Here is a 23,330-nt window from a genome sequence, read left to right on the forward strand (position 1 = left end):
CAGTGCATGCTCAACGAGCCAAATGGCCTCCCTCTGCACTGTAGGGATTCTATGATACATCAAAACTCTCTAACTGGGCACAACGTTGTCATTCCACAATTACACACAAGTCAGAAGTGCTCTGGTCTCCAAGAAATAGCTCTAAAAACTAGAGGTTCCGGGGAAACCTAGACGTACTAGTTGGAGAAGAGAAGCCAATTACCTGCAGGTAATCTGACTGAATGGCTGCCATCAGGTGCTCCTTGCTTAGCTCATAGAGAATGTCGGAAGCGATGACGTTACTGAACTCCTCACAGAGGAAATGCAGCATTTGCCGATGGACCCATTTGGATCCGTATGGTTGAGAGCTCCACTTTAGGATAGCCACTAAAGAGTCTAGCGTGACACTCTCGACAATCAGGTCTTCACATCCTGCACGGGGAACAAAAATCATGTGAATTAGAATACAAGAACAGCAAAATGCTTTGTACTTATAAAGCCACTGCTTTTGTGGTCGATATCCCCTAATCCTTTCTCCACACAGGAACATTGGAATTCGCCTCGGAATCCATTGATGTTCATGTTGAAGGTTGTCCCAGTTAATTGATTACACAACTCCTTCATCCTCCTGCTAAAAGGTTTGCTGGGCTGGATAGAGTTTTACTGCATTCACCCATCATCTCTGTGCCAGCTCTTAGAGCAGTTCACTGAAGTGCCATTCCCCTGGCAATTCCCACATGTACTACCACTTCTTTCACTTTCTGCTAAAAATAATTCTTCAAAAGCATATTACCTGCACACATGCAGGTGCGGACACTCACACACAGATGGGCACACACAGAAGCGTACACACGCATACACCCAGACAACCAATGCTTCCAGAGCACAAGGTGCTGATAGGAGATTTATATAATCAAGGAGTTAACAGAACACAAGATACTTATGGATAATGGACCCACCACTCTCACCTTATTGCCATATTCTGATCTTATAGAGACATATAAGATAATGAGTGAGTTAGATGGGGTAGAGGTAGAGAAATTCTTTCCACTTAGAAAGGAAACCAGAACTAGAGGGCACAGCCTCAAAATAAGGGTGGGGGGTCAGTTTAGAACAGAGTTGAGGAGGAACTTCTTCTCTCAGAGGGTAGTGAATCTCTGAAATTCTCTGCCCATTGAAGTGGTGGAGGCTACCTTGCTGAATATGTTTAAGTCACAGGTAGATAGATTTCTGATCGATAAGGGAATTAAGGGTTATGGGGAGCAGGCGGGTAGGTGGAACTGATCCACTTCAGATCAGCCATGATCTTATTGAATGGCAGGGCAGGCTCGAGGGGCTAGACAGCTTACTCCTATTTCTTATGTTCTGTTAACCCTGGAGTTTTTTGCCTCTGAAACATGTCTCATGAGTTTATTCCAAACACAGATCATTCCCTCATGAGCACCCAATATCAAACCAGCCTCCCATCCATTGGCACTGTCTACAATTCCCGCTGCCTCGGAAAAGCGGCCAGCATAATTAAGGGCCCCACAGACCCTGGACATTCTCTCTTCCACCTTCTTTCTTCAGGGAAAAATTTATATAAAAGTCCAAGGTCACATACCAACCAACTCAAAAACAGCTTCTTCCCTGCTGCTGTCAGACTTACCTTGCATTAAGTTGATCTTTCTCTACACCCTAGCTATGACAATAACACTACATTCTGCACACGCTCATTTCCTTCTTTATGAATAGTATGTTTTGTCCGTACAGAGCTCAGGAAAAAATACTTTTCACTGTATGTTAATACATGTTACAGTAATAAATCAAATTAAATTTTGAAATTGCCTTTTGAATTGGAACCTAAATCACATTGACCTAACCCCTTGTTCATTTTAAAGTTGTATCCTAAATTAGACTTTTCCATTGATGCCATTTTGAGGGATGTTCTTAGAGGTGGCCCTTTTTGGGATCAAAACCCAAGAAACAGACACACCTGCACAGCTGAGATGGAAGATGAAGACACGGTTGATGTATTCCCACAGCAGACTGGGGGCCAGTACCAACTGCTTTCATATCCCATGTAATTGTCTGATCCATGTATCATCAACACTTCTGACAAAGCAGCAAGTTACTCTCAGCAGCAGTTAGGAAAACAACTTGTAGAATATTGTACATCCACATACACTTTCATAAGAGCTTTTATGGTTTGCTGGTTAATCTTATTACATTTGAGTTTAAATAATGTCTGTATTCCTTCAACCAGTGATAGATGATATTGCCCCAGGGTATCATAGCATTGTACACATACCAATGGATTCATCTACAACAAAGAAAAAAAGAATCTCCCTCGTAACGTAATGTTGGCATCGATATCCAGAGGGCTAGAATGCAACAGCGGGGATGCACTGCTGAGGTTGTATAAGGCTCTGGTCAGAGTCATTTTGGAATATTGTGAGCAGTGAACAGGAAGGATGTGCTGTCCTTGGATGGGGTCCCCAGGAATGATCCCTTGAATGAAGGGTTTGTCATATGAGGAACAGTCGAGGAGTGTCGGTCTGTACTCGATGGAGTTTAGGATGAAGGGGAGGATCTAATTGAAACTTATAGAATACTGAGAGGCCTAGATAGAGTGGACGTGGAGAGGATGTTTCCACTAGTGGGAGAGATTAGAAACAAAGAGCACAACCTCAGGGTGAAGGGATGCTCCTTTACCCCAGAGATGAGGAGGAACTTCTTCAACCAGAGAGTAGTAAATCTGTGGAACTCTTTGCCGCAGAAGGCTACGGGGGCCAGGTCATTGAGTGTCTTTAAGATTGGTTTTTGATTAATAAGGGAATCAGGGGAGAAGGCAGGCGAATGGGGATGAGAATCATATCAGCCACGATTGAATGGCAGAGCAAACTCAATGAATGGCCTAATTTTGCTCCTATATCTCATGATGACTCAGACCCAAGGAGACAAGGGATCAATCTCATGAATCTGCCTGACACCTCCAGCACTTCAAATGCTCCCCCTTATATCTCAAAGGTCAGAACTATATGGAGTGTTCAACATGCAGTCTGAGCGTAGCTTCCTCGAACTTGCGCTCTGTTCACTCCACTGAGTGCTGTCCTACATTGATGCATCATGTTGAAAGTCAACCTTCAACCCCCAACCTTAGTTATTTCAGTACTATTTATTCTGATTGCATCTGCAAAGAATGTAGTAAAAATACAAAAAAAACCCCAGTGAAATGCTTTTTATGCATTGAACGTTGCATCTGCTGAATCGATTTGTCACAGATCTAAACGTTGGTTCTGAATTGGGATTCCAGGCCAGTTTGTTGCAAGGATAGATACAGTTGGAACGTTCCCACTGAACCAGTTTAGTTCCTGATAAAGTAGGGTAAGGAGTGATCCCACAAAAGATATGCTGGAGAACAACATGCATTTAAATGGATCTTTGGAAAGAGCTATAAAACATCTCCAAGGCACTTCGCAGGAGCACAAAAAGAGGCACTGAACTGCATGAGGAGATATCAGGCAGCACGGTGTCATAGTGCTCAGCATTGCTGCCTCACAGCACCAGGAACCCTGGTTTAATTCTTGACTTGGGTCACGATGTGGAGTTTGCACATTCTCCCTGTGTCTGCGTGGGTTTCCTCCCACACAACAAAGATGTGCAGATTAGGTTGATTGGCCATGCTAAGTTGACCCTACTGTCAGGCGGATTAGCAGGGTAAATGTGTGGGGTTATGGGAATAGGGCCTGGATGGGGTAGTGATCAGGGCAGGTTCGATGGGCCAAATGGCCTCCTGCACTGTCGGCATTCCATTCTATTCTAAAGTCTTGGCTAAAGAGGTAGGGGTCTGGAAGGAGAGAGTTAGCGAGGCAGAAGGAATTCCACATTGCTGGGCCTCTACAGCTGAAGGCACAGCTGCCAATGGTGGAGCAACAGAAATGTGGAGGACATACAAGCAGCAATGAATAGAGAAAGTAGAGTCCTTGGATTGTTACAGATTAATGAGGCAGGTTAAATATTCATGATGCAAGCCCAATCAGTAACCATTCGCAATGGAGTTGAAAAAGCTAATCCCGAGGCCTTAACTAACATAAAAGTGAACTTTTAGCTTAGATATTTGATTTATCATTGTCACGTGTATTAGTATACAGTGAAAAGAATTGTTTCTTGCGTGCTATACAAAGCATGCTGTTCATAGAGAAGGAAACGAGGGTGCAGAATGTAGTGTTGCAGTCATAGCTAGGGTGTAGAGAAAGATCAACTTAATGCAAGGGTAGGTCTATTCAGAAGTCTGATGGCAGCAGCAGGGAAGAAGCTGTTCTCAAGTCGGTTGGTGTGTGTCCTCAGACTTTTGTAACTTTTTCCCGAAGGAAGAACGTGAGAGAGAGAATGTCCAGCGTGCATGGGGTCGTTAATTATGCTGGCTGCTTTTCCCAAGGCAGTGGGAAGTGTAGATGAAGTGGATGGGAGGCTGGTTTGTGTGATGGATTGGATATAAAGCTGCATTATTGTGTGCAAAATTGAGTAAACGGTAGGGTGATGACATGGCAATTTTTAAACACAAACCGATTAAAATTTGGAGATGGTCGCTCATAATTCAAATTAAATCCAGTTTTTATTAAAATATTAAAGGCACTCACACCGGTGTTCACAATTCCAGCTGAACATCAGCATGCGATTGGACTTTGTTCTAAGCTTCAACTGGCTTTCACAGCAACCATTCAGAAATGATACTTTCTCAGTGTCACAAGTGGGCTTACATTAACACTGCAACGAAGTTAATATGAAAATCCCCTAGTCGCCACACTCTGGCAGCAGTTTGGGTACACTGAGGGGGAATTTAGCATGGCACCTAACCAGCACTTCTTTGGAAACTGGAGCACCCAGAGGAAACCCCGCACAGACAGTGACCCAAGTCGGGAATCAAACCCGGTCCCTGGCACTGTGAAGCAGCAGTGCCACCGATTCATGGTCTTCGCAAAACTGTCAATTTAGTGATACAGGTCTTACTGAAGATGAATTTGTGCTGTGCCAACGGCTTAGCTTAATTAAAAGACTTTCAAGCAGAACTTTTATCAAAAGCCTTTCTGCGAGTCCAAGTAAATTAGCAAAATGAATTCCACCATCAATACTGATCATTTTTCCACTATCGCAAATTGCCCTTGGGAATGTACATTTGAAAACAGTGATTCGAAGCATTGTGGCAAAGTCTGGGCACTACTTTCATTCCCTCCCAGGGCACATGGTGGCACAATGGTTAGCACTGCCAGAGACCAGGTTCAATTCCTAGCTTGGGTCACTGTCTGCGCAGTGCCTGCAACTTCTCGCCTTGGATGTATGGGTTTCCTCCCAGAGTCCAAAAGACATGCTGGTTAGGTGGACTGGCCATGCTAAATTCTCTGTCAATGTACCCAAACAGGCGCCGGAGTGTGGCGACTAGGGGATTTTCAGGGTAACTTCATTGCAGTGTTAACGTAAGCCTAATATTGACTAATAAATAAATTTAAACCTCAATCTGACAAAGTCAGCATGGATTTACAAAAGGGAAATCATGCTTGACAAATCTATTGAAATTCTCCGAGGAGGTAGCTAAAGTTTACTTATTAGTGGGTTATTTATTTGGGGATTTACACTGCAACTTCATACAGTGTTAATGTAAGCCTACTTGTGACACTAATATTTAAAAATTATCTACAATTTCTTTAAAAGTCATGATGTTTTGTTACTATTTTAAGACTGCGTGTTTTTTAAGAAATTATTTCTAAATAGCTCTTTCTCCAACTTATCCCTTAGAAAATCTTCCCTTGCCTGGTTAATCCAGTAAGTCTGTAGTTGCACATCGTAAACGTTAGCGCCACATTTGCCTGCATCCAATCAAGGCTTAACAACCCTCTCACGAGGACACTCACTGCCGACAGCCCTTCCCTGCATCAAACAACACCTCCTAAACTGGATTGTGACTGTACTTCCCCAACATATTTAACCCAAGGATACTTATACCCAGTAAAAGGAAAAAACTTCAGTCCCACCAATCTCAATCTGTATTTGAAACCACATTTCAGAATGAAAAGGATCAAGACTGACTTCCATCAACCAAGCCAAATAGAAATGATGTTGAAGGTTTATGCAAAATAAATAAATCGATTTTAAGTGCTTGAGCGAAGTTTGAAATGAAATGGTAACTTCATAAAATTATGCCAGACAGAGACAGGCCATTCAGCTCACTGTGTCTGGACCAACTCTTTGAAAAAGCTATCCAATTAATTTGATTTATCATCACATGTATTAACATAGTGAAAAGTATTGTTTCTTGCACGCTATACAAAGCATACCATTCATAGAGAAGGAAAGAAGTGCAGAATGTCATCTTACAGTCATAGCTAGGATGTAGAGAAAGATCAACTTAATGCAAGGTAAAGTCATTCAAAAGTCTGAGAGCAGCAGGGAAGAAGCTGTTCTTGAGTCAGTTGGTACGTGACCTCAGACTTTTGTATCTTTCTCCCGAAGGAAGAAAGTGGAAGAGAGAATGTCCGGGGCGCACGGGGTCCTTGATTATGCTGGCTGCTTTAGCAAGGCAGTAGAAAGTGTAGACAGAGCCAATGGATGGGGGGCTGGTTTGCGTGATGGATTGGGCTATATTCATGGCCTTTTGTAGTTCCTTAACCCTTCTCCACTGTTCTTCTCTCGTAATTCTGCAAATCTCTAAGTATTTATCCAATTCTCTTTGAAAATTACTATTCAATCTGCTTCCAGCACCTTTTTAGGCCGTGCCTTCCAGATCTATTATTATTTCCCCTCTGCTTCTTTTCCCTCTCACTTTAAACCTGGTTAGGAATTCTCTGTCACCCTTTGTTCAATCAAAACCCTTCACAATTTCAGATTGTTTTATTAAATCATCCTATAATTGTCTCCGCTCAGAGAGACAGCACTCCAATTTCTCCAGTCTCCCCAAGTAACTGAAGTTCTTCATTCTTGGCAGAATTCCAGTAAATCTCTTCTAAGGGCTTGACATCCTTCCTAACGGATGTTAGAGATGGAAACAATACTCCTGCAGGGCCATAACCAGTGTTTTCATAATGGATAACGGCAGCATGATGGCACAGTGGTTAGCACTGCTGCCTCAGCGCTAGGAACACGGGTTCGATTCCCAGCTTAGGTCACTGTGTGTGGAGTCTGCACATTCTCCCAGTATCTGCGTGGGTTTCCTCAGGGTGCTCTGGTTTCTTTCCACAGTCGGAAAGACGTGCTGATTAGGTACAGTGGCCATGCTAAATTCTCCTTCAGTGTACCCTAACAGGCACAGGAGTGTGGCGACTAGAGAATTTTATTACAGTGTTAATGTAAGCCTATTTGTGACACTAATAAATAAATCATGGAATCTCTACAGTGCAGAAGGAGGTCATCTGGCCCATCAAGTCTGCACCAACCAAAATCCCACCCAGCTCCTATCCCCATATTTGCCCTGCTAGTCTCCCTGACACTAAAGGGCAATTTACCATGGCCAATCAACCTAACCTGCACACCTTTGGAGAAACATTAAACTCTTAGAGTACCTTCCCCGCTTTTGTACTTTATTTATTAGTCACAAGTCAGCTTACATTCACACTGTAATGAAGTTACTGTGAAAATCCCTTAGTCGCCACACCAGCACCTGTTTGGGTACACTGAGGGAGAGTTTAATATGGCCCATGCACTAACCAGCACGTCTTTCAAACTGTGGGAAGAAACCGCAGCACTTGGAGGAAACACGTAGACAGGGGAGAACATGCAAACTCCGCACAAACAATGACCTGAGGCTGGAAATCGAACCCCGGTCCCTGGCACTGTGAAGCAGCAGTTCTAACCACTGTGTCACAATGCTGCCCTTGGCCTATATTGCCGAGAATCCCACACGCTCTTTAAACTTATTAACTTGACCTGCCACCTTCAAACATGAGTAAATATATACTTCCATTATTGCAGCAAGATTCTCCTAAACAATCCCCTCCCTGTCTAGGATATCAAAACATTTCACCTCTTACCTTGGGCCAGCATATTGAACTCAATGAAGAGTGCTATATGGAACAGCTCCATGGCATTTTCCAGTCGGGTCTCACTGTCCTTCCCTGTTTCATCCTGCACTTCTCTCAAGCTTCCAGTTGACGGGCTGAAAGGCAGAACCAAGGCCAAATCCACCAGGTCTGTGTACATGCAGTGCAAAATGACTTTTGCGTATTTCTTTGGAATGATTGCTTCGTTCAGCACAATCCTTGCTGGAGTCTGCAAGGTCCGGTCCGTCGTCTCCTCGCCAGTGCGTATCCGCTTCTGTAGGAGATTTCGGAAGAACGGCGAGCGGGCACACAGGATGGCCTTGTGACAGCGGAACTCGCCCTCCAGACAGCACCCTTCAAAATTGTCGGACGCATCGGGATTGGAGGTAAAGCTGAGGACTGCGTCGTAGTAGCAGGAGCTCTCCAGGAGACTGTATATATCGAAGTGAAGGGCATTGGGCATCCCAAACTCTTCACTAAGACGGACCAACACATCGACATTCTTGATCTGGGAATTTTGCATGCCAAATTCTCCACTATACAAGTAGTGCAAAAGGGATGACAGTATTGGCATGTCTATGCCCACAGTGCTGATGTCCATGACTAATTCCGCACGGTCCAGGTTGGATAGGAGGAGGGTTTTGAAGAAAGGGCACCGGGCTGCCAATATGGCACGGTGGACGGGAAAGCACGCCCCTTGGAATACCAGGTCCACGTCCGTGCAGTACTTGAACTGGTAGAGCTTGGCCAGGTCTTCATTTAGGCGGCTGGCCTCTGGCCGGGCCACACAAGCCTGTATCACCAGCTCCTTCACAGCCAGCGCGGCTTCATACTGCTTCACCAACAGTCCCACATCCCGCACGTCCCAGCCGTACAGGAGCTCGCGCATGTGCTTGGCATGGTCAGCCGCTTTGGCCGACTTCCGGCGCCTGAAGAGTTTCTTCTTCAGCAAGGCGAGGTTCGAGCTCCTCTTCTTCTCACGCTTGTCCTGGCCAAATCCAGAGATGCAGAACTTCCCCTCCGGCTGACATCCAAACTGAGGATGCGAAGGAGATTCTGTCCAAGAAAATAAATTAATAACAGGTTACGTACAATCATACGAAGTGAATCATGTGTTAACAGAATCCAAGTTGGTGGGTGAAGCTGAAACCATGACACGGAGTTTTTCCTTATTGAGAGTCTACTGACTTATTCAGACTCACAGCTCTCCCCCACACAAGCCAGTATCCCATCTATCCCTTACTTATATCAACAGTCTCACAGCTCTCTCCCCACACAACCGAGTCCCAGCTATCCCCTATTTATAATCAATTGTTCAGTCTCACAGCTTCCCCCACCACACACAACCCAGTGTCCCAGCTATACCCCATTTGTATCAACTCGTTCACACTCACAGCTCCCCCTCACATGACCCAGTGTCCCACCTGTCCCCTATTTAAAGTAAACAAAAAAGAAATCAATAAATCAGATGAAAAGGGGTCACTATAACAAATAAGCTCAAGAAACAATTAATGCCCATCGCCTATTAACTGTAACAATGAATAGATAAGACATTGTGGTATATTTTTGTGATTGAATTAAGTGAAGATAGTGCTAAGGAGGGAATATATTTAAAAAAAAGTACTACATTTAATGCATCATTAGATACCAGCAGACCAGACCATTCAGCCCACATCTCTTCCACCATTCGATAAGATAATCACTGCTTTTCAACATAAATCAATCCACTTGCTTTGGCACCATATCTTTATCCAGCAAATATCTACCTTTCTCATGTTAACTGAGCTAGCATCAACATTTTTTTTTAAAATGGCAGTGTTCCACAACTTTACCACCTTCTCTCCTGAATGGCCTGGCTCTTGATTTTAAGGTCATGTCTTCTTGTCCTTAACTATCCAGCAGAAAAAAGTTTCCCTTTGTCAATTCCTTCCAAAAACCAACACACCTCAAATCAAATCATTCCAATCATTTTATATTCTAGGAATGATATGGAGATGCTGGTGTTGGACTGGGGTGGGCACAGTAAGAAATCCCACAACACCAGGTTAAAATCCAAAAGCTTTATTTGGAATACGAGCTTTCAGAGCGCTGCTCCTTCATTAGGTGAATGGACATAGGTTCACAACCACGGAGGCATTCAGCCTCCGATCTTCAGGTAAGTGTTCTCGAAGGCAGCCTTCAAGCCACAGAACGCAGAGTTGCATAGCGAAGTTCCGCACGCATGAGGATGGCCTCAACCAGGATCTTAGGTTCATGTCACACTATTTGTAACCTACACCATACTGCCTGGGCTTACAAAGTCCTACTAACAGTGCTAGCTTGACACCTGTTTAACCTGTGATTATCCCTCTCTCCACGCACACTGTTCATACCTGTAAAAACTCACATTCCAACTACTCTTCATATTGCAATCTATAATTATCTTGCAATCCTTTCTTCGCCTATACAATATATTATATATGCTGTGTTTGTGAATCTACCTCCACTCACCTGATGAAGGAGCAGCACTCCGAAAGCTTGTGATTCCAACCTAACCAGATGTTGTGAGACTTCTTACTATATTCTAAGAAACACAATTCTAGCAATTTTTCTCTCTCCATTATTTAGCCTGGGTAACATTGTGGTGAATCCAAGGTGGTCCAGTCAAATGCCTGACAGTGTATTTCACATGCAAATTTGATGAACAACACAACAGATAAGATTCTCTGTCCACAAGGATCCTGATCACGCTGCGGAACCAGGAGATGGCAGCAAAATGAATTTTAAAGGGGTATACTGCAAAATGTGATACAGCCAGATATCACAACAGTTACATCACAGTTCAAAAGTAATTTATTAGCTGTAAAGTACTTTGAGATGTTCCAAGATCATCAACTGCACTATATGAACGCAAGACTTTCTTTGTGGTTCAGTTCCCTCTCATTACGGTCAGGTCAGCAGTTGCTAACTTCATTCTCTCTCCCACGTTCTTCCTTCGGGAAAAAGTTACAAAAGTCTGAGGACATGCACCAACCGACTCAAGAACAACTAACTGGGAGGTGACTAGAAGACGTAAGGAACAAGGTGGAGATGGGATAGCAACCTTCGAGAGAGAGAGAGAGAGAGAGAGAGAGAAAGAAAGAAAAAGAGAGAGAAAAAGAAAGAAAAAGAAAAAGACAGAGAAAGAAAGAAAAAGAAAAGAGAAAGAATCCCTGTTACCCCACACATTTACCTTGACCAATCCACCTAACCTACACATCTTTGGAGTGGGGAGGAAACCCATGCAGACACAGGGAGAATGGACAAACTCCACACAGACAGTCGCCCGAGGCCAGAATTGAACCGAGTCCTTGGCGCTGTGAGGCAGCAGTGCTAACCACCGTGCCATCCAAGAGCGTTCCAAAGACTCACTATCCTCAGAATAAAATGTATTCACATCCATTCAAAATGGGTGAGGTCTTATTTTTAAACAGCGGACACTGGTTCTAGATTCTCCCACAAGAGGAAGCATCTTCTCCACATCCACTGTGTCCAGATCCCTCACAATCTTCTATGTTTCAATCAAGTTCTCTCTTTTCTAAACTCCAGTAGATAAAAGCCTAGTCTGACCAACCTTTCCACACAAGGCAATCTGTCCATTTCTGGTATTTGTCTAGTAAATCTTTTCCAAACTGCCTTTAAGGTATTTACATCCTTCTTTACGAGGAGACCAATATTGTACACAATCCTCCAGATGTGGTCTCACCAGTATCCTGTATAATTGAAGCATAACTGCCCTACTTTAATATTAAATTCCCTCGCAATAAGCCATGCCATTCAATTGGGTTTCTTAATTAATTACCTGCATATTAGCCTTTTATAATTCATGCGCTAGGACACTCAGATCCCTCTGCATTCTCTCACTAATTAGACAAATGCTTTTTCATTTTTCCTGTCAAAGTGAACAATTTCACACCTTCCCACATAATAACCCATTTGCCAGATTTTTGCCCACTCACTTAATCTATCGATGCCCTTTTAAGAATCCCTACAATGCAGAAGGAGGCTATTCGGCCCATCGAGTCTGCACTGACAACAATCCCACCCAGGCCCTATTCCTGTAAATCCATGCATCCCCTGACTAAGGAACCGTTTAGCTTCGCCAATCAATCCACACACATTTACCTTGACCAATCTACCTAACCTACACATCTTTGGAGTGGGGAGGAATGTGGAGGAAAACCACGGAAAGCACCCAGGGGAAACCCACGCAGGCACAGGTAGAATGCACAAACTCCACACAGTCACCTGAGGCCGGAATTTGTAGCCTCATGTTTTCTTCATAACTTTATCTTTGTGTCATTAGCAAATTCAGCCCATTCACCCAAGTCATTTATGTAACTTGTAAAAAGCTTGAGACTCCAGCACTGACTCCTATTACATTCCACTTACAATTGAACCAATGGGTGCACAGAAAGATACAGCAGCCACTTGGTCTCTCAAGTCTGTTGTGACATTTATTACCACGGTTGAATCTTGACATCAACTTCATTTTCTCATCCGATCCCCATAATCACTCCATCCCTTCAGTCCAAAGATATATTGATCCCAAGCTTGAATATATCCTATGACTGAGCATTCACAGAACTCTGAAGTACAGAATTCCAAAGGTTCAAGACTTTAAGTGAAGCATTTCCTCCTCGTCTCAGTCCAAAACAGTCATCCTTATCCCAAGACTACATCATCTAGCTGTAGATTCTTTAGCCTGGGGAGATGGTCTCAGCATCAACCCCTCTAGAATCCTTTAGGTTTCAATGAAATCACTTCTAAATATTAAAAACTCTTCCACTCAATCTCTCCTTGTACAACCCTCTCAGTGGTCAGCACCGCTGCCTCACAGTGCCAGGGATCCGGATTTGATTCCTGCCTCGGAGCACTGTCTGTGCAGAGTCTGCATGTTCTCCCTGTGCCTGCGTGGCTTTCCTCCAAGTGCTCCTCCCACAGTTGGAAAGACACGCTAGTTAAGTGTGTTGGCCATGCTAAATTCTCTCACTGTGTAGTCGAACAGGCGGGGTCTGCACGTTCTTCCCATGTCTGTGTGGGTTTCCTCCAGTTTCCTCCCATAGTCCAAAATAGGTGCTGGTTCGGGTGCATTGGCCATACTAAATTCTCCCTCAGTGTACCTAAACAGGTACCAGAGTGTGGCAACTAGGGGATTTTCACAGCAAATTCATTGCAGTGTTAATGTAAGCCTACTTGTGACACTAAGTAAATAAAACTTTGAAACTTTCTTATCCCAGAAATCAAGTTAGTGAACTTTTGCTGAGGCCCCTCCCAAGGCAAGTACATCATTCCTTAGGTAAGGAAATCAACATTGCATTCAAAACTCCAGATAATGGCTGCACAATTGCAGCAAGACATCTGCACTCTGATATTCAAAACAAAAACAACCCCTTGCAATAGAGGCCCAAATACCAAGGGCGGCATGTTGGCACAGTGGTTAGCACTGCTGTCTTGCAACACCAGGGATTCATGTTCGATTCCCAGCTTGGGTCACTGTCTGTGTGGAGTCTGCACAGTCTCCCTGAATCTGCATGGGTTTCCTCCGGGTGCTCCAGTTTCCTCCCACACTCCAAAAGACGTGCTAGCATTGGCCATGCTAAATTCTCTCTCAGTATACCCAAACAAGCGGCATAGTGTGGCGACTGTGGGATTTTCAGAGTAACTTCAATGCAGTGTTAATGTAAGCCTCACCTGTGACTAATAAATTTGCCTTCATAAAGCTTGCTGCACCTGCAAGGTACGCTTGCTCAGTTGAAAAACTGCAATTTAAAACAAGTTGCAACATCTTGCAGCAATTCCAAAAGAGAAAAAAAAAAGTTAGGCTCAAGAAAGCATCGGCGCTGTTCAAAGTTTCCACAGATTAAATTGTCATTAACAAAGGGGCAGGACAGAATTCTCTCCACTGGTTCGGCAAGTTCTTCCAGTTTGAAGGAGCTGGAAAGAAATCCTAACTTTGTTCCTCCCACACTGTCGCGCAGAGTTCCCAATTCTGTTCAGATTCGTAATCAAACACATGCAGAGGTTCCTGGCACTGGGACAAGTCTTCCATCTGCAGTTGCTATATTCAGCACTTAAGAACATTAGCTCCCATTTTCCGCAGGCTGTTGATCAATCATCGCAGCGCTGGCTGCCACGTCGATCTCCAGCTTGCAACACCACCGCCCTCCCCCGCCAATCCCTCTCCCCTCCCCCACCACCCCACAGTGCTCCTCTTGGTCACAGGCCTTGGGTCCCTGGTGAATCAGCACTGCCAATCTTTTGCTTGGGCACCACTTGCTCTCCTCCCAGTGATGCAGACATTTCCCCCACCCTGATTCCCGAGCCACCCGTCCTGTGGCCTCTTGATTAATTTGTTCCAAACAGATGGTTGTTAATTGGGTAGCTTGGTGCTGCCCATTAGGTTCTGGACTGCGACAGCTCAAACACATTTCACATAACATCCACGTTCCCCACAAATGCTGGAAATACTCAGCAGGATAGGCGACATCTGTACAGAAAGGGAATCATAGAATCCCTCCGGTGCAAGGAGGTGGTTAATCAGCCCACCGAGTCTGCAACAACAACAATCCCACCCAGGCCCTATCTCCACAACCCCATGTATTTGCCCGAAGCGGCAATTTAGCATGGCTTAAGCAACCCAACCCACACATCAATGGAATGTAGGAGGAAACCACACAGGCGTGGGGAAAGTGTGCAAACTCCACACACTCACAGAATCCCTACAGTGCAGGAAGAGGCCATATGGCCCATCGAGTCTGCACTGACCGCAATCCCACCCAGGCCCTATCCCCATAACCCTACTTATTTACCTCACTAACCCCTCCTGACACTAAGGGGCAATTTAGCATGGCCGATCAACCTAACCTACACATCTTTGGAGTGTGGGAGGAAACCGAAGCACCTGGGAGGGAACCCACGCAGACACAGGGACAATGTGCAGACTGTGCACAGTCACGCAAGGCAGGAAACAAACCAGAGTCCCTGGCACTGTGAGGCAGCAGTGCTAACCACTGTGCCGTCAATGTCGATATTTCAGATCGATAAGGACCACCCTTCATCAATTCTGACGCTGCTTGACTCACTCTGCATCGCCGGTTTTTATTTTGGGCTTTCAGTATTTGTGGTAGTTTGCATTTGTGTCTTTAGAAATGGTCTCCTGTGGCCACTGCAGGCAGGGTCCTTGAAAGGAAGCGAGGCCTGCGGGTCAATGCCCAGGCTGCCAGGCAGCTATGCAAGCACACGGCTCAGCAGAAACACTCGGATCCTCACTGCTGGCAGGGAACCCCTCACAGAGGTGCCAACCAAATTTGAAAGGTGGTCCAGGAGTTAAAAGTCCAGTGGCGAAAGCACGCCGCCGCACAGTCCCAAATATTTTATTCAATAATAATGAAGTCACGTGCAAGATATATTTTACAGGAAAATGAAACATCAGAATAAAAACGGGAATAGACACATGCATGATACTCAAGCTGGACATATTACAAGGCAGCAACACATCACAGAGATGTAATAAATCACAGTAAAGAAACGCAAGGAGTTTTATATGTAATCGGGTGATTTAATCAGTCCCTGAAAACATCTCCAATATTGCTCCTTATTTATACAGGAGTCTAACCTGCGGCATAGCAACTATTATTTCCTGGCAAATAGAGAGAATCGCATAAAATGTTAGGCCCAGATGCCAGATCACTGTGATGGGGACGGTGCCATGAACAGAATCCATATTGTGCATTTTTTTAAAGGATTACCTGGTTATTCATTGAGTGTTGCTTGTACAGAAAGGCTGCTATATTTGGCTGCACAACAAATTCAGGAAGCATAACGGAGAACATGCCCCTGTCTACATCAATGGGGACAAAGTAGAAAGGGTCGAGAGCTTCACATTTTTAGGTGTCCAGATCACCAACAACTTGTCTTGGTCCCCGCATGCCAACACTATCGGTAAGAAAGCCCACCAAGGCCTCTACTTTCTGATAAGACTAAGAAAATTCAGCATGTCAGCTATGACTCTGACCAACATTTACAGATGCACCATAGAAAGCATTCTTTCCTGTTGGATCACAGCTTGGTATGCTCTGCCCGAGATTGCAAGAAACTACAAAAAGTTGTGAATGTAGCTCAATCCATATTGCAAACTAGCCTCCCATCCATTGACTCTATCTACACTTCTCGCTGCCTCGGCAAAGCAGCCAGCATCATTAAGGACCCCACGCACCCCAGACATTCTCTCTTCCACCTTCTTCCATCGGGAAAAAGATACAAAAGTCATGCACCAACTGACTTCTTCCCTGTTGCCATCAGACTTTTGAATGGATCTACCTTGCATTAAATTGATCTTTCTCTACACCCTAGCTATGACTGTAACATTACATTCTGCACAGTTTCATTTCCTCTATAGAATCATGGAATCCCTACAGTGCAGAAGGCAGCCATTTGGCCCATCGAGTCTGCGCTGACTACAATCCACCCAGGCCCTATCCTCATATCCCATGCATTTACCCTGCTAGTCTCCCAGACACTAAGGGGCAATTTAGCATGGCTAATTCACCTAACCTGCACATCTTTGGACATCTTTCCCTGTGAATGGTACATTTTATCTGTATAGTATGCAAGAAACAATACTTTTCACTGTATAGTAATGCACGTGACAATAATAAATCAAATCAAAAATCAAAGAGTAATTTAGTGTGTAAAGGACACTAAGAAATCGAGATGGTGAGACAATTGTCAATTTTAATCAATAAAAATTCCCAGCCAGTAAAACATTTGTGTGTGTCCCCATGACTGACCCTAACACAGTGAATTACCTTGGGACACTTGACATCTCGACTCACACAAAAGCATAGCTGCCCAAAGAAGGCAAAGAAAGAAAAAGTCATCTTCTATAAAGTTTGTCACAACCTCACAAGGGCGATGGAGAGACAGCAACCAATTTGCACCCAGCAAGATCCCAAAAAAACAACACTAAGAAAACGTTTCATGCTGTGGGTTGAAGAATAAATACAAGTTTTTATAGTTTATTAGTCACAAGTAAGGCTTACATTAACACTGCAATGAAGTTACTGTGAAATTCCCCTTGTCACACTCCGGCACCTGGTCAGGTCAACGTACCCTAACCAGCACATCTTTCAGACTGTGGGAGGAAACCGGGGCACCTGGAGGAAACTCACAAAGACACGGAGCAAACGTGCAGACTCTGCACAGACAGTGACCCAAGCCGGGAATCGAACCCGGGTCCCTGGCGCTGACAGGCAGCAGTGCTAACCACTGTACCGCCCACACGGCAAAGAAACATTAGCCAAGGACACAGCAGCATCGTGTGGCTGAGGCTCACTGACTCCAGCAAGACTTCACACTGGATGCAGGGGAGAAATAAAAAAAAAGGATTGGAGAGGTGAAAAAGAAACATTAAAGGCAATTAATCATAAAGCCTTTCTATAACTTGCCTGCACCCTGGATGCTGCCAGCAGTCAGAACTGAAAAGTGCCAGATTTATACAACTCAAAGAAATTATTCTGATTCATGTGAACAAACTACATTTAAAAACACATCGTTGGGATGCTGCATCACTGGCAACCTTGACATTTACAGCCCATTCCTAGCTGCCCCGAGGTGCTGGCCATAATAGTCTGTGTAGTGAAGATGCTTCCACAGTACTAGAGTGGTACCTAGGTAGAATATGCAGTAAAACTACAGGCCATTCAGCCCAGCTAGTTTGTATTGGTATTAACACTACTTTCGAGCTTCCTTTCATCTTTCACCATCACCCTGAATTCCCTTCTTCCTCTTATGTTTGTTTAGCTTTCCCACCACTTCAATCACTCCCTGTGGGAGCAAGTTCCATTCTCACCACTCTCCGGGCGAATAAGTGTCTCCTGAATTCCTAACTGGATTTTGTGGGTGACCACATTATGTTGATGGTCTCTAGATTTGCCCTTTCCCACAGGAGGAAACACTGGTCGGAATTTTATTGGCGCGACAGGCGAGGCTCACAGAACAGAATTCACCATTGGTATCAGGTAGGATTTTACAAACCTCACTCAGAAAATACCAGCCGTTATTTCTGTATTTACTCTATCAACACCTTTCATTACTTTAAAAGACTTAGAAACATAGAAACTAGAAACAGGAATAGGCCATTCGGCCCTTCAAGCCTGCTCCGCCATTCATTTTGATCATTGAATTCTGTTAGGTTGCCGCACCCCGCCCCCCCCTCCCCCCCACCCCCATTGCACCCTTCTCTTTTCCTCTTGAATAGAGACATTTAAAGCATTGCCATAGTGACCATTCGCAAGCCATTCAGCCACACAGCACATAACAACTAGCTTCAAGTTTTTAGGTGTCCAGATCACCAACAACTCGTCCTGGTCCCTCCACACTATGGTTAAGAAAGCCCACCAACACCTAAACTTTCTCAGGAGGCTAAGGAAATTCGGTATGTCTGCTATGACTTTCACCAACTTTTACAAAGCATCCTTTCCAGATGTATCACAGCTTGGTGCAGCTGCAGCTCTGCCCAAAACTGCAAGAAACTACAAAGGGTTGTGAACATAGCCCAGTCTGTCACGCAAGCCAGCCATTCACTCCATCTACACATCCCACTGCCTCCGAAAAGCAACCAGTATAATCAAGGACACTGCGCACCCTGGAATTCTTTCTTCCACTTTCTTCTTTGGAAAAAAGACAAAACTGTCTGACACCACTTACCAACTGACTCAAGAATCACTTCTTCCCTGCTGCCATCAGACCTTTGAACGGTCCTGCTTTATATTAAGCTGATTTTTCTCTACATCCGATCTATAACTGTAACATTACATTCTGCACCCTATCCTTTACTTCTCGCCAATGCGCTCGGTATGTTTTGTCTGTACAGTGCACAAGAAACAATATTTTTCATTGTATCCCAATATATGTGACAAAAATAAATCAAGCCAAACTAAACCTGTCCTCATGTGTATTTTGCAATAAAGGGGAAATAAAGGGTCATCACTGGGTAGCAATCAACAATGACAACTTTGATGACGATGCCTGCATTCTCCCAATCTCACCAGCTGCAGCTCAGTACAAAGCACTCTTGGTTCCGATCTAGAAAATTGTGGGTTCAAGTCCCACTCCAGGGACTGGAGCAGAAAAATCACAGAATCATTACAGTGAAGAAGGAGGCCATTCAGACCACTGAGCTTGCATCGACCACAATCCCACCCAAGCCCTATTCCTATAACCACACATATTTACCCTGTTAAACCTCTGACACTAGGGTCAATTTCACATGGCCAATCAACCAGTCCGTCTTTGGACTGTGGGAGGAAACCGGAGCACTCAGAGTTCACCCAAGCAGTAACGGGGAGAATGTGCAAACTCTGCACAGATAGTGACCCAAGCTGGGAATTGAACCCGGGTCCCTGGCGGTGCGAGGCAGCACTGCTAATTACTGAGCTGCCAAAAATCTGGTTGACATTCTCACGCAGAACTGGAAAAGTCCTGGAATGTCAGAGTTGGCACGGTAGCACAGTGGTTAGCTAGGGAACTGGGTTTGATTCCCGGCTTGGGTCACTGTGTGTGGAGTTTGCACATTCTCCTCATGTCTGTGTGGATTTCCTCCGGTTTCCTCCCACAGTCCAAAGATGTGCAGGTTAGGTTGATTGGCCATGCTAAAATTGTCCTGAGATGTGTAGATTAGAGAGATTAGTAGGTAAACATGTAGGGATATAGGGGTAGGGCCTGGTGGGATTGTGGTGGGTGCAGACTCGATGGGCTGAATGCCTCTTTCTGTACTGTACGGATTCTGTGATTTCTAAGGTGATATCTTTTGAATGGGACACTAAACAGAGGCTCCATCAAGTGGATGAAAAAAAATCCCATGACAACAAAGAGGAACAGGAGAGTTATCCCCTGCTGTCCTGACCAATATTAACACCTCAATCAACATCATTAAGAAACAGGTTCTTTCGGGATTATCACACTGGCTGTTCATTTCCTACACTACAACAGTGATGGCACTTCAATGGGCTGTAAGCATTTGGGACATCCTGAGGCTGCAAAGGCACAATACAAAATGCTTAAAGTTTATTTACTGGCGTCACAAGTAGGCTTACGTTCACACTGCAATGAAGTTACTGTGAAAATCCCCCAGTTGCCACACTCTGGCACCTGTTCAGGTACAAAGAGGGAAAATTTAGCATGGCCGACGCACCTCACCAGCATGTCTTTCGGATTGTGGGAGGAAACCGCAGCACTTGGAGGAAACCCATGCAGACATGGGGAGAACGTGCAGACTCCACACAGACAGTGACCCAAACAGAGAATCAAACCCACTTCCCTGGCGCTGTGAGGCAGCAGTGCGAACCACTGTATGCCTTTCTTTAAAAAAATGATCGGGAATCGATTGGGATTACCTGGCCTTCGAGGCTTATCATCACATTACATGGCATAGAAATCTACAGCAGAGAAAGAGCATATACGTGTTTGCTCAAATTGTCTCTCTCCTGCGCTTTCCCCATAACCCTGCAAAATTTCCCAAGTTTTTAAAAAACAATTCCTGTTTGAAATTTACGACCACATTTTTGGGAAGAGCTTTTCAGATCACAACAACCTGTTGCGTATCATAAAAATTCTCACATCCCTTCGGGACTTTTGCCAAAGTTTGCTAAATCTGTTTCATCTGTTGTTGGTATTCCCACCAATGCAAACATTTATTCCAAATCGACTCTCATCAAAACCCCTCAATTTGAACATTTCTTATTTTGTTAACTCTTTAACAGCCTCTGCTCTGAAGTCAAGCTTACGTATTAGTGTCATGAGTAGGCTTACATTAACACTGCCAAGAAGTTACTGCGAAAATCCCCTAGTCGCCACACCCCAGTGCCTGTTTGGGTACACCAAGGGGGAATTTAGCATGGCCAATGCACCTAACCAGCACATCTTTCGGACTGTGGGAGGAAACTGGAGCACCTGGAGGAAACCCAAGCAGACACAGGGAGAACATGCAGACTCTGTACAGTGACCCAAGCTGGGAATCCATCCCTGGTCCCTGGTACTGTGAGGCAGCAGCACTAACCACTGTGCCACCGTGCTGCCCCAAATGGGGAACCAGCACAGCTTCTCAAATCTTTACCGATTAAGAAACTAGGGAAGTGGCTCAGTCACAGGGACTAACACTGGGACTTTTCACTAGTTCAAGCGTCCAGCATCTACGGCAATTCCAGACACTGACCCAGTTTCTGTTTTACTTTGGATATAATTGAGGAGCGACTGAGGGAGCTGACATTTTGTCTGGAACTTGATGCTGCCCACAGTTGTGATTAGCCCAAGATTCCTTCTGTGATGAACCACAGGTTAGAAGAGAACTGAATAGCAGATTAGTTGTGTGGACTCGCATTCTAATCAGTATTCTGTAAACCGTGTGTGCCTTTATATGCCCTTCTCTGATCAGAACTTTCCACACACCTGACGAAGAAACAGCGTTTCTGAAAGCTTGTGGGTTTACTTTCAAATAAACTTGTTGGACTTTAACCTGGTGTTGTGAGACTTCTTGCTTAGAAGAGAACTACCAGTCATAGTTCAGTGGGCAGCGTTATTCTCACCTCCTGAGACAGAAAGTCTGTGGGTTTGAGTCCCATTCCAGAGACTGGCGCTCAAAAAATCTCAGCTGACACTCCCAATGTGGCATGTCCAGAGACGCCAAATTTTGGATCAGGCATTACAAGTGGCACAATGGTTGGCACTACTGCCTCACAGCACAGGGACACGGGTTCAATTTTTTTTAATTCATTCATGGGACATGGGCATCACTGGCTGGCCAGCATTTATTGCCCATCCCTAGTTGCCCTTGTTCAGAGGGCAGTTGAGAGTCAACCACATTGGCACTGGAGTCACAAGTAAACCAGACCGGGTAAGGACAGCAGATTTCCTTCCCCAAAAGGAAATTAGTGAACCAGATGGGTTTTTCCAACAATGGTTTCATGGTCATCAGTAGATTCTCTGCCCGTTCAAGCGGTGGAGGCTGCCTCGCTAAATATATTTAAGACGCGGGTTGATAGGTTTTTGATAGGCAGGGGGATTAAGGGTTATGGGGAGAGGGCGGGAATGTGGAACTGAGACACGACAGATCACCCTTGATCTTATTGAATGGCGGGGCAGACTCGAGGGGCTAGATGGCCTACTCCTATTTCTTATGTTCTTAATTCCTGATTTTAAAAAAAAATTTAAATTCCACCATCTGCCGTGGTGGGATTTGAACCTGGGTCCCCAGAACATTAGCTGAGTTTCTGGATTAATAGTCTAGCGATGGTACCACTAGGTCATCGCCTCCCTCTAGCATTGGGTCACTGATTATGTGGAGTTCACACGTTCTCTCCTAAAGCCGCAGTAGCAGGAGTCACAGTGGAAAAGGCCATTCAGCCCCTCAAACCTGTTCTGCTATCCAATTAGATCCACTGACATCACTCTCACAATATGCAATAAAATTCTTACCACCAACTGCATTTGAAGATTGCGTTTTCACCCCAGCTGTCGGACATGACGGATACGGGTAGGTAGAAGCATTAACACCCATTTTCTTTGTACACACATGGCAAGAATTTCTGTAAGGTAGTCTTCTTCCACTCGGCAAGCAACTTCAGCTGTCTACTGACAGACGATCATTACACCGCATGAAGAATAATTCCTGAAGGTGGAGGAACAAAATTAAGATAGATAAGTGATTTCCTCTACACCCACAAATGGCCATACTTTGCCCCACTCAACCACTTGAAGTAACCACAAAGCCCAAAGCACAAAGCCACAGGCCTCATCGTCAAGTAGATGTTCTTTAAATATCACAATTGCTTCTCACCTTATAATACAAAGTCACAGATATTGGACACCGCTAAAAAACACCCAACAAATTAACTGGTATTTATTACCTAGGGTGACACAGTGGTTAGCACTGTTGCCTCACAGCACCAGGGACCCAGGTCCGATTCCCAGCTGGGGTCACTGTCCATGCAGTCGGCACATTCTCCCAATGTCTGCATGGGTTTCCTCGGGTACTCCGGTTTCCTCCCACAGTCCAAAAGACGTGTTGGTTAGGTGCATTGGACATGCTTAATACTCCCTCAGTGTACCCAAACAGTCACTGGAGTGTGTCAACTGGGAGGATTTTCACAGTAACTTCATTGCAGTGTTACTGTGAGCTTACCTCTGACTCTAATAAATAAACTTTAAACTATTCTGGGACATAGCCACTAATAAATTGGCTACCAAAATTGATAAGTAGGGAACTTTATGCTAAACCTGTATCAAACATTGGTTAGACCACACTTGGGAATGCCATGTGCA

At 44.6% G+C, this 23,330-nt stretch overlaps 1 protein-coding gene across 1 annotated transcript in view; it reads right to left on the reverse strand.

Moving 5' to 3' along the window:
- Positions 1 to 23,330, reverse strand: part of LOC145362282 (BTB/POZ domain-containing protein 7-like) — a 104,063-nt gene that overhangs the window by 61,268 nt on the left and 19,465 nt on the right. The window contains exons 2-4 of the mRNA XM_080218368.1: positions 22,485 to 22,677; positions 7,983 to 9,047; positions 203 to 411 (exon numbers count right to left, since the gene is read on the reverse strand). Coding sequence (XP_080074494.1) covers positions 203 to 411; positions 7,983 to 9,047; positions 22,485 to 22,566 — 1,356 coding nt within the window. The 5' untranslated portion in view covers positions 22,567 to 22,677. The remainder of the gene's footprint in view (positions 1 to 202; positions 412 to 7,982; positions 9,048 to 22,484; positions 22,678 to 23,330) is intronic.

The sequence above is a fragment of the Carcharhinus amblyrhynchos genome, unplaced genomic scaffold (genome assembly GCF_965287045.1).
Source record: "Carcharhinus amblyrhynchos unplaced genomic scaffold, sCarAmb.v2.hapA scaffold_37, whole genome shotgun sequence".
NCBI classification, from domain to species: Eukaryota; Metazoa; Chordata; class Chondrichthyes; order Carcharhiniformes; family Carcharhinidae; genus Carcharhinus; species Carcharhinus amblyrhynchos.